Source organism: Octopus sinensis, linkage group LG4 (genome assembly GCF_006345805.1).
Source record: "Octopus sinensis linkage group LG4, ASM634580v1, whole genome shotgun sequence".
Taxonomy (NCBI): Eukaryota; Metazoa; Mollusca; class Cephalopoda; order Octopoda; family Octopodidae; genus Octopus; species Octopus sinensis.
The window spans coordinates 79,304,672-79,323,207 of NC_043000.1; the positions used below are offsets into that span (position 1 = coordinate 79,304,672).

The 18,536-nt window shown below is 33.0% G+C and overlaps 1 protein-coding gene across 1 annotated transcript in view; it reads right to left on the minus strand.

Moving 5' to 3' along the window:
- The window catches only part of LOC118763023 (A disintegrin and metalloproteinase with thrombospondin motifs 7-like), a 206,659-nt gene extending 197,829 nt beyond the window's left edge, over positions 1–8,830 (minus strand). The window contains exon 1 of the mRNA XM_036502187.1: positions 8,742–8,830. Within this exon, the coding sequence (XP_036358080.1) occupies positions 8,742–8,804 (63 nt within the window). The 5' untranslated portion in view covers positions 8,805–8,830. The remainder of the gene's footprint in view (positions 1–8,741) is intronic.
- Positions 8,831–18,536: the final 9,706 nt, after the last annotated feature.

Here is an 18,536-nt window from a genome sequence, read left to right on the forward strand (position 1 = left end):
CTGTGTTTACCCCATATTTTATTTTTAGTGCAGGCATATCAAAAACTACATAATCCCACAGTCTTTTTTAGTAGGATATGATTTGGCTGCTATCTCTTAGCAGGTCAAGTGACTGCCAAATATTTCCCTTGACTCCTTTACATGAGAATGAGAGCATAGCACAAAATGAACTATAACTGTTATATATATTTTTCAACTAAAAGATAAATACAATGTCCATATGTAACCTGATTTGAACTCAACTTACTGAGGCTATGTCTAGACCCAATACCTCTTCTGCAGTGGCCTATCTTTTGTGTGCTTTGAAATTTGTCAAGTATAAAGTCCTCACCTAGATCAATAATTTTCAGTTAAACATATGGAAGTTAAGACTGTTTATTTATTGCATCACCAGTCTGGAACCCCTATCTTGCCCAGGATATTAATCGTCTGGAAGCCATTCAGCGATGTGCAACCAAGAGAATACCCTCCATCAGGCATTTGCCATATTCTGAACGCCTTACTTCTCTGGGCATGGACACATTGAAACTCCGACATCTGGCAGCTGACTTGGTAGACACCCATAAAATTATTAATCATCTTACAAACAATAACTCTGAGCACCTTTTCAGACTCCACCTGTCTAACACCTGTGGACATGTTTACAAAGTCAGAAAACAGCACAGCTCCCATGACTTTCGGAAACATTTTTTCCCGCTAAGAGTTGCTGAAGCATGGAACAGACTGCCAGCATCAGTTGCTAGTTGTCGGAGCACTGCATCCTTCAAAACTTCCTTGCTTCCTGATATTTTCCAACACTACACCTGATTTTCCCCCCTCCATATACACACAAGCATGTATCTGACTCATACACTGTTCGCTTTCCAGACATTTGTACATTACTGCATATACTTTATACGCACTTTTGATAAGTTGTGGTGCACCTGAGCACTGTATACAATAATTTCATTATTATTATTATTGAGTGAGAGAGCAGTTCATGCCATCAAAGTGACACTGGGGTAAAATATACGAAGCCCAATATACCCATCATGACTACCCGTCTGATAAAGGTACACCAGGCACATGCATCACAACCATATGTGCGCGACATGGTGATCTCATATCAAGATAAACAGCACATGACCTTGCAGGTGGGGCCCAGTTAGAATTTTCTTCAGGTTGAGTAGCCCATCCCGCTCAAACGGTCCCTGAATAAGGGTTGTTTAAGGATGTTGAAAGAACCACCCATGTTTCCAGAGGTGAACTATTCAAACCCCAAAGAATCCCTCTCAACACATGGCTATGATGCTCCCCCACTACTTCTGCTCATGATCAGAGATGCACATATCGTCAGCCACTAAGGGACATGCTCAACTGGTTAAGGTCAAACAACTGACAAGCAAATCTGTGGTATTGAGCAGAATATTTGCTGTAGCCCATCTTTTATACCAAGACAAAACAATGTACATGATAACACTTCCAATCAGTTAAGATCAGTATTATTATTATTATTATTATTATTATTATTATTATTTTTATAGTTCCATTACCAGTTAATAACTGATATTTTTAGTATGTTGTGAGACAAAAGCCAAAAAGCAAAGAAAAATAAAAATAAAAGGGAAAAGATAGACATGCATGATAGTTCCAGAAAGGGAGACACAACATGGTTACTTGACCTGGTAGAAATAGCAGTCAAATTTCATACCACTAACTGAAATAAAGGATAGATTGGACTATGTAGTTGATGATATAGAAAAAGACTAGGCTGGAATGGCTTTAGGATTTAACAGCATCACCATCTATACTGATATTCCAACATAGAGATCTCTCATTCTCAAATCTGCTCAATCAGAGCTGCCTCAGCGTTAAATATCATTATTCATCACCCTAACTAGTGATAGCCATGATCAAATGTTTCTCAAGTGTTGTAACCCTGTTTAAGACTTCAGGCTAACAACCATGGAAGAAACTAACAGAGAAATTCTTGGATTTTAAAGAAGTGAATCAAGAAACAAGCAGTCCACCCACCTGTTACCTAGTTGTTCTGACCTTCTGAAGATTAACAACACCAGTCTCACCTGTATGTAAGACAGCCCTTCATATGTCATGGATACTGATTTTTATTGAAAATATTCTATATAGAAAAAATGGTTATTGAAGGACAAAGCACGTGCTCTTATTGCATCTACATTTATGTTTAGATGTTACATTTGTATGTAAAGCTTGTCAAACAACTGTAGCTGAATCATAAATCATCTAAATATATATTGATTTCTGCTTATGTCAAGAAGACTTTACAAAATATTGTATAAAAAAAAAAACAAGAACAAATTGGGTTTTAGTGAACTAGTATTAATAACATGTGTGGTGGGGAGATGATGGTGTATGCATATACAGTGGTGTGTGGTGTAGTGTGCAGGTGGGTGTATTTGTGTGTGTGTGTGTGTGTGAAATGCATGTAAGAATGTATGTTGTATGAAAGACATCCAAATGTTTAAGAAGTTAGGAAGATTTCTTCACATTACCGAAGTCTCATTGCATGTGAAGCAAATTATTTCTTGTATTCTTTGCCAGGAATTGAGACCTTAGTCTACAGTTATCTATATATTCCTTTCATTTGTTCTTGACATCTGCACTAAGAAATTTATGATAGTCAACTGTCATACTAAAACAAGTCTTATTGTTTTCCTGAGCATCATTAGTTTAAATTCAATTCATCTCAGGTAGATGTATTAACCTTGTTTTGTTTTTTTTTTCCAACCTACTTCTAATTTTTCATGTGTATAAATACAAAACATTAAATAGAATTCTTCCTCCTTCACTCGGCACCTTGGCTGAAGGAGTACATCTCTCTTTCACCTGGTGATTTGCTGAAGAAACACCTTTCTCTCTTTCGTTCAGTTCCTTTGCCAAAGAAACATCTCTCTCCTCATGGTATGCGAATGAGAGACCATATAGCTTTCACTATCTCTACTCATCAATCCATTGAGGTAAATTCTCTTACTCTTTCTTTCTCCATCTTCCTTCCATCTCCTGACAGTCACCAACAGATCTAAAAACTACCTATGAAACGGACAACAGAAATTCTTTCTTATATTTTTTACTTGTTTCAGTAATTATTTTTTAAGCTTGGTATCTATCAGTCACTTTTACTGAACTGCTAAGTTACAGGAACATAAACACACTATCACAAGTTGTCCAGCAGTGATAGGGGACAAACACAAACACAAAGGCACATACATAGATATAGAGACACACATACACCATGGGTGTCTTTCAGTTTCCATCAACCAAATCCAATCACAAGGCTTTGGTTGGCCTGAGGCTATAGTAGAAGACACTTGCCAAAGGTGCTGCCCAGTGGGATTGAACCCGGAACCATGTATTTGGGAAGTAAGCTTCTTACAACACAGTCACACCTGTGCCCACTAAAGTTATTGTATAAATGACAACTCGGAGCAGATGTTTTTAAACTATAACAGTAAAATAAAGGGCATTTCAACTATTATTTTCTTCTGTCATTTATTCAAAGCACTTTGAAAATAACCAAAACATCCATTACATCCTTGGTGACCTAATATCTATTATACATCCGACCAATCATTACACTTGGTGACAAGCAGCTTTTTCATCTTACCACCTGTTGCATTTGATTACTCTGAACATTAGATAAACCCAGCTGCTCATTAATTTTACTTACAGTGCAGTTTTTTTTTGAGCCAGTATTGCTCTCTTTTAAACAGCCAATTGAGATTGTGATAAGTTTTTGACCATGGGATGTAAGAGACACAATCCATTTCTGAAAGTTATTCTGCAAAGAGTTACCTCCCTTGTTCCTATAACCCAAGAAAGAGTTATGTAAAAAAAATTTTAAGGGTCTCAAACAATCTCTGGAACATAAGTTATGTATGTTCCCTGTTTCAAGAAAATCATTTGTAAGCTTCAGAAGTTACGTGGGTTTCCACGGACACACACACAACGTCACTTTTATGTGTACATATATATATATATATATATATATATATATATATATTTATTATATAGAAGGAGCTTCTACAGGACTAGAACTGTTTCATTCAAGAGAAATCTTCAGGAAGCATTTCTCTTGAATGAAACAGTTCTAGTCCTGTAGAAGCTCCTTCTATATAATAAATTAATTTTACTCTGCTATGTATTGAGTACCTTATTTACTGTGGTTAACCCCGAATCAACCCGGGACCTACATATATATATATATATATATATATATATATATAAGCAATAATAAATCTCTGAACGTGGTATAAACAGTAACTGCACGACAATGTGAGGTATGTTTGCCATCTCAATATGGCTAACCACTAAGGGTGGGTGTTACTGTAGCTTATGGCCCCAGGAGAACATCGTCTCCAGCTGGCTAGAAAGTGTACCTAAAGCCAGCTGGAGACGATGTTCTCCTGGGGTTACAAGCTACAGTAACACCCACCCTTAGTGGTTAGCCATATTGAGATGGCAAACATACCTCACATTATATATATATATAATTTTAAAATAGGATAAAATATTTATAAGAATTTATCAAGTAGTCAGAGTGAAAAACCTCATAAGGGAAAAATTATTAATTATTCCCTTTAAATATATTTATTTATATTAAGGACATTACTATACATAAATGCTTCGTGCTAGGGGGTACTCTTAAAGTCAAAACTACCATAATAAACACATTTTACAGAACGTGAAAGAATGCAAATATTGGTGCTTGCTTCGAGAGATGCATTCCATTGTATTTGGTAAAGATGTGTTTATTATGGTAGTTTTGACTTTAAGAGTCCCTCATAGCATGAGGCATTTATGTATAGTAATGTCCTTAATATGAAATATATATATATATATATATATATATATATATATATATATATATATGTATGTATATATATATATATATGTATAATCAAAATAAGCAGCAAGGATCCTTGTTGCTTGTTTTGATTTTAATCACCTTATTTTGAAATTGTATGGATAATACCATACTAAATTCTGGTGCCTCAACTTAAGTACCATATTCATCTGAATCTATCTATATGTATATGTAGATATACATATGTGTGTGTGTGTATATATGTATGTGTATATGTATATCAGGGAGAAGAATTAGAAGTAGTTGATAGCTTCCGTTACCTAGGTGACCAAGTCAGTAGCGGGGGTGGGTGTGCTGAAAGTGTAACTGCTAGAGTAAGAATAGCCTGGGCAAAGTTCAGAGAGCTCTTACCCCTGCTGGTGACAAAAGGCCTCTTGCTCAGAGTAAAAGGCAGACTGTATGATGCATGTGTACGAACAGCCATGCTACATGGTAGCGAAACATGGGCTGTGACTGCTGAGGATATGTGTAAGCTCGCAAGAAATGAAGCCAGTATGCTCCGATGGATGTGTAATGTCAGTATTCATACTCGACAGAGTGTAAGTACCTTGAGAGAAAAGTTGGACCTAAGAAGCATCAGTTGTGGTGTGCAAGAGAGACGTTTGCGCTGGTATGGTCATGTGACGAGAATGTCTGAAGATAGTTGTGTGCAAAAGTGCCACACCCTAGCGGTTGAGGGAACCTGTGGAAGAGGTAGACCCAGGAAAACCTGGGACGAGGTGGTGAAGCACGACCTTCGAACTTTAGGTCTCACCAAGGAAATGACTAGAGACCGAGACCTATGGAAGTATGCTGTGCGTGAGAAGACCCGGCAGGACTAGTGAGACCATAACCCGTGGCCTCTACCTGGGATGTAGCCAGTCGACTTATGCATACTTTTCCTTCTTGGGACACAAAACTCCACTTGTGAAGACCCGTTGAGGCAAGTGGAAATCAAATCAAATCAAATCAGATATCAGAAATCAGAACCAAAATCGAAGTCGATCAACATCAATGGAAATTGCAGCTGCGTTACCAGTGCCGGTGACACGTAAAAAGCACCACCCGACCATGTCCGTTGCCAGCACTGCCCCGACTGGCCTCCGTGCCGATGGCACGTAAAAAGCACCACGTGATCGTGGCCGTTGCCAGCCTTGCCTGGCCCCCGTGCCGGTGGCACGTAAAAGGCACCATCCGTCCGTGGCCGTTTGCCAGCCCCGTCTGGCACCTGTGCGGGTGGCACATACAAAGCACCCACTACACTCACAGAGTGGTTGGCGTTAGGAAGGGCATCCAGCCATAGAAACACTGCCAGATCAGACTGGGCCTGGTGCAGCCTTCTGGCTTCCCAGACCCCAGATGAACCGTCCAACCCATGCTAGCATGGAAAGCGGACGCTAAATGATGACGATGATGATATATATATATATACATATATATATATATATATATATATATATATATATATATATATATATATACACACATATATATAATAAAAATAAGGAAGTGGGGAAACAAATTCAGTTTGTTCATCAACTTACGGATATTAAAATGTTACATTATTTATTCATTTTACAAATGAGAACATCAAAAGCAAACAAAATATTATATAAATCAATAGGTAATATAATAATACAAATACAGATTTTAAAAGTCATATTATAAATTATTGAAATTTATAAACTACTTCTTACAGCTGTTTCAGCCTATGGTCAAAAGTTAATCCAACTTACATTGCCTATAGATGTTAATATATTAGGGTTGTAGGCATTTAAAAAATATAATACTTATATGTTAAAAGAACCATAGGCATCGTCAAAGGATATAATTAACTTGAAAAATATAATAATAATATTAATATACTAGACATGCTGCACTTATTACCTAATATATACAAATAAATAATAAACAAATATCCAAAAATACATATATATATATATATATATATATATATAACATTTATGTATTAACTTTGTTGGGTACTTCACTAGCAGTATATTGGATATACGTTATCCCATAGAGGGTTGCATTTACAACCCCTATCTCAATTTGTATATATATATATATATATAAAAATACACATGCGCAAAATACATTAATGAACACCATTGAGCAATATGTTACATTGGGTATACCATGCGTTGTATAGTTATGTAAATACATTCTAATGTACATACACTACTATGTTTGACGAAGGACAATCATCCTGAAACACGTGTCCCTAGATGCAGCCCGGGCGGCTGGGGGCATTTGTCTCCCCTTCGTAAATGTATATAAGGACACAGGGAAAATGTGTCAAAGCCATCAAGAGGCGTCGGTGCTTCCTAGGGCTAAACAGCGGTGATGTACACCCCTACTGTCACGTTCGTGTTAGATTGACAGTATACAACCATTCTATCGCCCCACCACCGTACATGTCTCTATGAGAGATTTAGAAATCTAGTATTTCTGAACAGCATTATTGCTTTAACGATAATCTTCAACATATCATGCATACTATACTCATGTCTACTAACATAACAAAAATTCACGATACAAGGTTCAAAATATATATATTCATACATATACAGATATATATACATGCACAAACAAAATATATGCTTATAAGTATATTAATCAGACAAACATAATCTAGATATTACTTAGTAACGTAATCTAGATATTACCACGTAACGCAAACAAATTCAATTTAAGAATCCAAAATAGTAAATCCAAAATGTATGTCTAAGCTGGATTTGATCCACAATGTTTATGCTTCTGTTATATGCATATTAAAGTTTATCTAGATATTATTTAATATATCCACGTTACGCGAACAAATTCAGTTATAGAATCCAAAAAGTAAATCCAAACTTTATGTCTAAGCTGAGTTTAATCCACAATGTTTACGTTTCTGTTATATGCATATTAAAATTTATACATCCACGTAACGCTAACAAATACAATTTTAAAATCTGAAATAGTAATTCCAAAGCTGAATTTAATCCACAAAGTTTATGCTTATGTTTTATGCATATTAAATATTTAAAATATATTGGGGGTTAGGGAGCGGTCATTTAAAATCATGATCTATTTCCAATTGGCTAATTTGTTTGAATTTATCTGTTAGGCCAGTTGTAAACAATAGGAGGTCAGATTATTAGTTAAATAAATCATATTAGTTTATCTAAACTAAATAAATTGTTAAGTAAAAGTCCATTCATTTCTATGCTAAGACTTGGATAGATATTTACAAAAAAACAGACAACTATATCTTCAATCGTATTTTACACCTTCGAAGTGTATTTATACTCACATATATAGCTATGCATACGTAAACAAAAAGGCATACGATGGACACCGTAAACGCACATCCAATGAAATACATATAAGTATGCGTATGCATCCATTCACATATACACAAGCATACATACATATTGTTACGACACGGTGGGACCTCCGTGATTCGAACTGTTACGGAAATCCTCACACAGGCCCGTTCGATGCAGCGAATAAGCTACGGAAACCCGTCGGAGAGAGGAGAGAGAGAAGATATACACAACAACAACAACCGCAGCAGCACAGAGATACAGAGGCAAGACGGCACTGGCTTACATTCAACAACAGTTTATATGACAATCAATGGTTACAACATCAAAGCATTTAAGGGCAAACAACAAATCAATCAGATCATACACAAACAAGTTCAGATCAAATAATGTTCACGATACGTCACAGTCCAATCAGAACACTTCGATACATTATACAATGTTCGTATCACAACAATTCACGTTACAATTCAAAGTTCATTATCGTCTACATCAGAGTCCTTCTTTTTCTCTCTTCTTTCTCTTCTTTTCTTTTACATCGTAACACGTATCAATACATAATCAAATACCTTAATTCCTAATTGAATCGCCAGTGTCCCACATTGCACCTCATCTCTCTCCGCACCGCCCATTCCTCTGCATATATCCCCTCTGTGCCGCCAAGCTCTCGCATCCCAGCTTGCTTGCTCCTAAAATTCCAACTCCTTGCTGACTTCCAAGATCCGTCTACCTTCTTCGACGATGACTACCAACTACCAACTACGCAAAACCTCACTTCCTCTCTCTCCTTCCCACTACCCTCATCTCCATCTGTCTCTACTGCTTATCCTCTCTATCTGCCCTGGTCCCAACTGCCTATCTCTATCGCCTCAATCTGTCCCTTAGCCTTATACTCTATCTCTCTCACTACTTTTCTTCTCTCTTCTTCAAGGGGTGTTTAGAACGACCTCTAATTCACCCGAAAGGGGTCGCAGAACCGATCAATCACCTGAATCTGACAGGACAATGGGTTTATCCCAAAGTAGGTCACTGCCAACTGTCCTTAGACTGAACCATTCATAGCACTATGAATGAAAATACTATCGCATACTGTCAATAAACACACACACACACACACACACACACACACACACATATATATATATATATATATATATATATATATACACAGTCCCTCTTACAATCCGCATAAATGGACACATATACATATTCAAACAAACATACATACATACACACTTATCCATACACCTATGTTCATACATCTACATTCCTACATCAATAATATACGGATGCCTACAAAATTAACTCTATTAATAAGTATGTCTACAATTATACATGGATAGATAGATATAGAAAGCAAACATTAGTAGTTCCAATCAGATTAATACTAACGAAAGGAGTATATACATAAATGTAAATGTACACCAATACACCTATAAAACTCCATATACATATAAACAAATACAAGTATATAAGGAGTATATACATATATACACACATATATATAACCCCACAAGCAATTATACATCATAGTTTAAATATGTAAAAACATAATACCAATACCAGTAAAGGCCAGACTACATGCATAAACATATATGTCAATATATACCCACATATATATTTATACATATATATACATATACACACACATATACATATATATACACATATATACCCCTACATGCATACAAACCAGTACAATCATCACATACACAAAAGTGTACTGAAGTTTATTCATAATATCTAATATACAAGAAAGATAACATAAAATAATACTTAAAACTACCACATGCATGCACACAAATAAACATAGATAAATAAATAGATAAATAAATAAATATATATATACATATGCGTCTACATATATACAAATCCAATAGTGACCTCAATATGTTTAGTACATTGACTCATACTTTATGCATAACTATATACTAAAAAACAAAAGTAAATATATATAAATATAAAGATATATTTACAAACAAGTACAAGTATATAAAGAATGTACAAATATGTACACACAAATAAACACTTATATAAATATACAAATACATATATTATACACTTATACATACATATACAAAAAATGATATGCCCATAACCCATTACAATTTTTTACTCCTAAATATAATAAAGTGAAAATGCTCAATATAACTATTTGTATCTATTTCAAAGAGTATTTTATACTAGAGAAAGTATACCCCAGTTTATGAAGGCATGACCCATTACACTCCTTAAGATTGTTAATAATCGGTAAATTAGCCCTAATTATGAAGAAAATCTCATTAATGCATAATGAGCATTTTCTATTCCTATTATTATACGCTGGTGCAGATATGAGTATTTTCCATTGCAAATTATAGTTGATTTTTTTATCCTTAAGCTCCCATATATTTGCACTTAACCCTGTAGAATTACTCCTATTCCTCTTTTTAAAAGTATATCTGTGATAATTAAGTCTCTGTTTCAAATTATTCTTAGTAGCCCCAATATATACTCTATTATCATATTGTGTACTTACAATACATTGATATACTACCTCCTTTTTCATGCAGTCATTATTGAATACACAATTTTCTCTAATCCTACAATTGCACCTATTATCTTGTTGTAGTTGCTTTACTTTATTATGATTAATTGCTATTGTATTCTTATCAATATTATTATTGTTAATATTATTATCATTATTACTTATTATTCCCATATCCATCGGCATGTTATTATTGATAATATTGCTCTTATTTATGTTATATTCTATGTTACTATTATTATTATTACCTATCATTACTAATTCCATTAATATTATCCATGCTATTATTACTTGTTATAGCATTACTATTACTATAGTTTCCATGACAATTACTATTACTAGTATTGTTATAATTATTATATCTTAAGTTATAGTGAGACACATTAGTGCTACCTAAATTATTTTTTCTATTTAGATAGAAACTAGCAGTATCGCCCGGCGTTGCTCGGGTTTGTAAGGGAAATAACTATATAAGCATTTTTAGAGAGTTATAGCCAAAAAATAGCAAAAAAATGCATTAAAAATTGAAAAAAAATTAAGGTAAATTTTTTTTAAATCGTTGACACATCGTAGATATTTTTAGAGAGTTACTTCCCTTATATAAAAGCGAAAAAAATGCATTAAAATGGAAAAATATGATGGTAAATTTTTTTAAATCGTAGACTCATCGTAGACGCGCGCTAATACCCAGAAGGGCTCGATATGAATCACGACTATAAGATACCCGGTTTTGGTTAAACTGCACCGCAAAATGTGGGAGTAGTTACGAATCTAAATCGTAGGAGACAGACACACAACTTCACTCTTATATAAAGATGCATTTTTTTTCAGTCATAGAGTTAGATTTATGAAGGTCTTCAGTAGAAAATCCTTCGAATTCTGACTCGCTGCTTGATATAATGAAATTCGTATCCATTTTTTGTCAGAATTACAAATTTTGAAAACACAATAGGAACAAATTTCGGAAAAAAATCTCCCATAATTCACGGAATTAAAATTACACTTCGATTTTTGTACAAAACTGTAGTTGAAGTGTTTACGAAGTATAATACGTGTTTTCACGAATGTACTAAAGAGATTTACTCTGATATTCTCATTTAAATATGAATAGGTAAATTCGAGCGGTTTGGTAACGAAAGGGTTAAACGGATGCATACATTTATTAATCTCTTATTATAATAACTATATATAAGTGTCGTCTGTTTATACATAAACACTGTTTCATACTGTAATTATATATACATATATCTATATATAATATTATATAATAAAATATATACAGAGTAAAATAAAAACCAATTTACCTTTTCTGTATTGTTATAGCAATTCCACCGTCCGTGTGTCTTTGCAAATGTGTTGGAATGATTAGTGAGTTGTGTTTTGGCGCCTTTTTTACTAATAACAAACACACACGTGTTTGTATGTAGTTGTTTGAAACGTTTGTGTTTGCCACTCTCATATATGTATGTGTATGCGTGTGTGTGAGGAATGACACACACACACTCACGCACGCACACATGTACATCAATGCTTTCGGAGTGAAATGTTAAAATATTGAGTTTTCTCGAATTTTGTCTTAATTGGTGGTAAAATTGAAAGAAATTTTTTATGGCATCACCCACTGAAGTACTCTGAAAAATCATGGGTACACTCTAATTGAAGAAATTGTGTGAGGAGTAAATCGTTATGTATTTATTTGTTTCTGTTTGCTGTGTTTTTTTATTTTTTGAGTAGTGGTTTAAATACTTTCAGTTTAGTCTTCCTCAAATCACTCTGTCGCTATTTACTTTCATTTTATTCGTTGCACACTGTGTGTGTGCGTGTGCGTGTGGTGTAAACCACATTAAGAAAAGCATTTGACACACACACCAGAATGTGAGTTTTCTGTAAATTTTGCTTAATTGGAGTTTAAATTTTAAAAACTGGACCTGGCATGACCCGATGCATTCTACTCTTAAAAATGCTAGGTAAATTGTAATTGAAGAAATCCTATATTGTAGATTTCTATAAGTTACAAAGGGAGGCAGATAAAATCTGCCTTTTATAATAAGAGATAATCAAGTTTTTTATTATTAATTGAGGATATGATGGTGGCCAGATTATGAGTAAGACTGTATCCTATTCTAATAGTTTTATTATTAATTATGTCACAGTATTTGTTCTTTCCTTTTCCAAAATGCTTGTTTATTAAATTGAAAATATTCATTGCTATGTTATTTTTAATTTGCATAACATATGGAATTATTAACCACAGTGTATCAATAACATTATTTTGATTACATGGCTTACCTATATTATTTATAAAATTCCCATTCTTATTATTTCTTCTATACTTTCTATAATCAGTATAACTTATATTATTAAAATCATGACTAAATGCTTTATTGTAGTTATTATTGTTATAATAGTTCTTATTAACTTTACTATTTATATCATTATTATTAATATTATAATTATTGATATTTAATATATGATCTTTAATCCTGCTTAGACTATTATTAGTATTATTTCTATTCATATCAATATTATATTTGTGATTATTCTTTTTATTTGGATTGTTGTTATGCATGTCTAACCAATGTTTATTAGTAGTTGTTAATTTATTACTAGCGTTAAGGCAGTTATTGGGGATATATTTTATTTTACCATTATATCCTGCCCTATGTAATGCAGTGTTATACTTTTCACTATGTCTATTAAATATCTCTTCATTTGAGGAAAGGTTAGAAATCCTTTTCCTAATGTTAAGTAGTAGTGCTTTTTTAATTTGTGGAGGGTGATTACTAGAGTTATTTATATATCTTAAATTAGAATTTTTTATATGTATATATATATGTATTTTTGGATATTTGCTTATTATTCATTTGTATATATTAGGTAATAAGTGCAGCATGTCTAGTATATTAATATTATTATATTTTTCAAATTAATTATATCCTTTGACGATGCCTATGGTTCTTTTAACATATAAGTATTATATTTTTTAAATGCCTACAACCCTAATATATTGACATCTATAGGCAATGTAAATTGGATTAACTTTTTACCATAGGCTGAAACAGCTGTAAGAAGTAGTTTATAAATTTCAATAATTTATAATATGACTTTTAAAATCTGTATTTGTATTATTATATTACCTATTGATTTATATAATATTTTGTTTGCTTTTGATGTTCTCATTTGTAAAATGAATAAATAATGTAACATTGTAATATCCGAAAGTTGATGAACAAACTGAATTTGTTTCTCCATTTCCTTATTTGTATTATAAATTTTCAGTAAAAATATTTCTTTACCTTCACCCATTTAATTCAATAAATGAATTAATTGCATTGCAATTAAAAACATTTGTATATTAAGAATTCGGGTACTTTACCAACAGTATATTGGATAATTGATATCCCATAGTGGGTTACATCCATAAACCCTATCTTACTTTATACACACACATATATATATATATATATATATATATATATATATATATATATATATATAATCAAAATAAGCAATAAGAATGACTCCGGTAATTGGGTACAATCGTTTCGAACTACATCATTTTATTAAATGTTGTAAGTATTACAACAGATTTAAGATGCTGAGTACTTATCAGCCAATTATAGAGGTTTTCCATTAATACACAAGTGGCAACATTATAGAGAAGGTAGATATACAGACAAAGATGTGGATTTAAATTTTAAGAACATATGAGGTAATGAAGTCCTTCCACTGACTGACCAAGATATGGCTGTTCCTAACTGCTGTAAGGTTAGAAGCAATAAAGATTTTTTAATTGTAGAAATGGGGTAAAGGAGGTTTCAGAACACCATAAAAGGAATTCATGTTGAAGACAGCAATTGCCACTAACAAATGCCAATTACTGCTATTTGGTGAGAGAAATTAGGTCAATGTCAAATGGTCTTAATCCCATTTACAGAGAGTGTAATTTAGAGAAAAAAGTGGAAAACCTATCACTTATTATTATGAGTAGGCATAGTATTTTATAACTGGGGGAAAGCCTTATTAATTTTAAAGCTAGATTAAATTTAGAAAAAAATTCCAATTTCAAGTTTGCAGTGAAGTTATTTTAGTCATCTATGAATGTTAAATTGAAAGCTAGTATAGTATATTTCTTATTATTTGATTATAAAGAATTAAAATTTGAAAAATATAGGAATACTCACAAAATTATTATTTAAAGTATTTAAATGTTTGGGTTGTGCAATGTATACAAGATACTCCTAACTCCAGACGATTATTCAATAGATTTGTATTACTCTGATGTTTTAAAATTTCATAAGTTTCCATAGAACAAAGTTGACAACCTTCCCTACTATTTCTATAAGGTTGTGTCCTTCTAACTATATCCCATTTTAGGTTGAATTCTATATTATTTGTTTTTAGTTCCCAAATTTTGCTAGATAGAGTTGTGCAACCTGCCTTATGTTTGAGCCTAAAAGAGGAAAAATGATTAAGACATCTTTTAAGATCCACCAAACATCCGAAATAAAGAAAGCTATTGCTAGAAGTTATTATCATGCATGTATAAATTACGTTTTGGACCGAACAACGACCAGATACCAGACATTTTGATCTAATCCTACAATTACAACTGGGGGGACAGTGTTCGGTTCTGGAATTATTTGAGGACAGTTCACTCACATTACTGTTATTTAAATTATTATTAGTATTAGTATTACTTTCATTATTAGTAATCACGTTGTTATGCAAATTAGGGTTACTAGTTATTAATCCATCATCACCTACCATACTTTTATCTATACTACCTATATTATTGGTATTGTTATTATCACTATTTACATCAATGTTGTTATTATTATTATTATTATTATTATTATTATTATTATTATTATTATTATTATTGTTATCATCATTATTAATATTATTTTTATTATTATTATTATTACCATTATTATTATTATTATTATTATTATTATTATTTATTATTACTATTGTTAATGCTATTATTACAATTATTATTACTATCATTGTTGTTACTATTCATTCTACTTCTGGCTAACTTAATGTTTTTACTATTAAGTCTAGCTATTATGGTAGTCATGTTTGGGAGAGTGGAATATGAAATTCTTACTGATCTCCTAGAAATTATTTTATCATATTTATGGGAGGCTGTGAAATTTTTTTCCAGTATAGATTTAAATCTACTGTACACATTCGTTGAGATCGCCCAATTAAAGGGGATATTTAGCCAAATGATATTATCTCTTTTATATTTTTTGTTTAAGTACAAGTGGGAAGGATTAGTGTTATCAGTATTCATACGAGAATTATTATTCCTTTTAGTACTATATTAATGCCTATCGGGTTTATCTAGGTTAGCATTTTCATATTTATTTATGATCTGTTCCCTATTTTTATTCCTATAATTAGGTTTATACACTAGGTTCTTTTTCTCCATTAATTTATGTTTATGAGAGTTTATATTACTTACGTCATTTACATTCACTTCATTATTTGGGAGATTTGAACTATCCATATCAAGAAAGGTGATTTCCTGATCATATCCCACCTTGGATAATGCGATATTGTAATGGTTAGAGTGAGAGTTAAAGATTTCACTATTTGATGATAATTTTGAAATTCTTTGGGAAATATTTTTAACTAATGATTTTAGTATATTCGGGGGGTGATTAGATAACTTACTTACATATCTAGTGACTTCGCCCTCCTTTCTAAATGGGTAATGTAACTTTGAATTTAGGTCTAAGGTAATGTCTAGGAAATTAACTATCTTAGTGTTAGGTTCATAAGTAATGCCAAGGTTAAAATCTTTGAAAAATTTGCTAATTTTCTTTTTTATTCTCTCAATACTTGATTTACTATTGCTAGGTACAACAAACAAAGCATCATCCTTATATAGACCACCTTGTAATTCAGGGATATCTCTGTTTATGCATTTTAATAAGTATGCTCCCACCAGATTCTTTATCTCTGCTGAGTCACTAGAGCCCATAGGTATATCAAAATTATTAGGGGTATCCGCCCTAGTCCATAATTTACCTTCAAATTCGATGATAGTTTTTCTAGCTAATAGGATGATGTCAATTTCCTCCCTAGATATGAGAGAGCGGTTCATAGCAAAAATAAGCTAAACTAAAATCAGAAACCAATTGGTCCAGGAAATTAGATGGTAAAATGTTCTTATTTTTTCATTTCGTTTCTGTCGAATTTTATCCCTAATTATGTGGTTATAGAACCTAACTGTTCTTTCTAGCATGTTGAATCCCATGAATGGATTCCTTATGTGTTTAAATGTACACTGTATTTTATATATATACCTAGAGAGAGAGTAGAGTCCATAGTGATCCATAGTAGGAGAGGTGCAGTTGAAGGGTAAATGTCCAAAAGAGATCGGTAGCCACTACACAGATTTTTTTTCTCTCCTTGTTTTTTTCTGTGTTCCTTTCTGTAGAAGAGTGTAAGCTCGAAATGTAAAAGACTTTTTCAATTCCTGAGCATTATACTAATACATCTGTTTGTTTTCTACACAACCTGTCTTTGTCTTTTGTTATTTTTGTGAACTCTCCCCCATATATATATATATATATATATATATATATATATATATATATATATATATATATATATATATATACATGTGGAAGTGCAATGGCCCAGTGGTTAGGGCAGCGGATTCGCGGTTTCGATTCCCAGACCGAGCATTGTGAGTGTTTATTGAGCGAAAACACCCAAAGCTCCATGAGGCTCCGGCAGGGGCTGGTGGCAAACCCTACTGTACTCTTTCACCACAACTTTCTCTCACTCTTTCTTCAGTTGGCCTACTTGCTTAGCCAGTGGGGTGGCATCATTTGAAGGCTAAAACAATGCGAAGCGCATTGTGACCAGTGATGTGTAGCAACATCTAATGGCCTGGTCAGTCACGGTGATCACGGTGATATATATATATGTGTATACATATGAAGGCACATGGCTCAGTGGTTAGAGCGTTGAGTTTACGATTGTGAGGTTGTGAACTCGAATCCCAGAACAGGCTGCGTGTCATGTTCTTGAGCAAGACACTTTATTGCTCCAGTTCACTCAGCTGTAGAAATGAGTTGCAACGTCACAGGTGCCAAGCTGTATCAGCCTTTGCCTTTCCCTTGGATAACACTAGTGGTGTGGAGAGGGGAGGCCAGTACGCATGGGCGACTGCTTGTCTTCCATAAACAACCTTGCCTGGATTTGTGCCTGGGAGGGTAACTTTCTAGGTGCAATGCCATGATTTGTGTCATGGCCGAAGGGGTCGCAGACATATGTATATACACATTCTTTTATTCTTTTACTTGTTTCAGTCATTTGACTGCAGTCATGCTGGAGCACCGCCTTTAGTCGAGCAAATTGACCCTTGGACTTATTCCTTGTAAGCCTAGTACTTATTCTATTGGTCTTTTTGCCAAACCAATAAGTTATGGCTACGTCAACACAGGAACACCAATTGTCAAGTGACATGTATATATATATATATATATATATATATATATATAAATATATATATATATATATATAAATATATATATATATATATAAATATATATATATATATTTATATATACAAATATATATATGTATTAACTTGCTCAGGGTGTCGAGAGCAATACATAGGCCAAACCCAAAACAATCTACACCAAAGTATGACATTACATAGATCCCAGATTAAAATTCAGGTATACAGAAAAATAGCATTCAGTGAAACACTTTGACATTTGTGCCACTAATGAACAACTCAACTTCAGAATTTTTCCCCTCTATAAATTCAGGGATGATGCAACTTATAATTAGCGCATTAGCAAAGAGT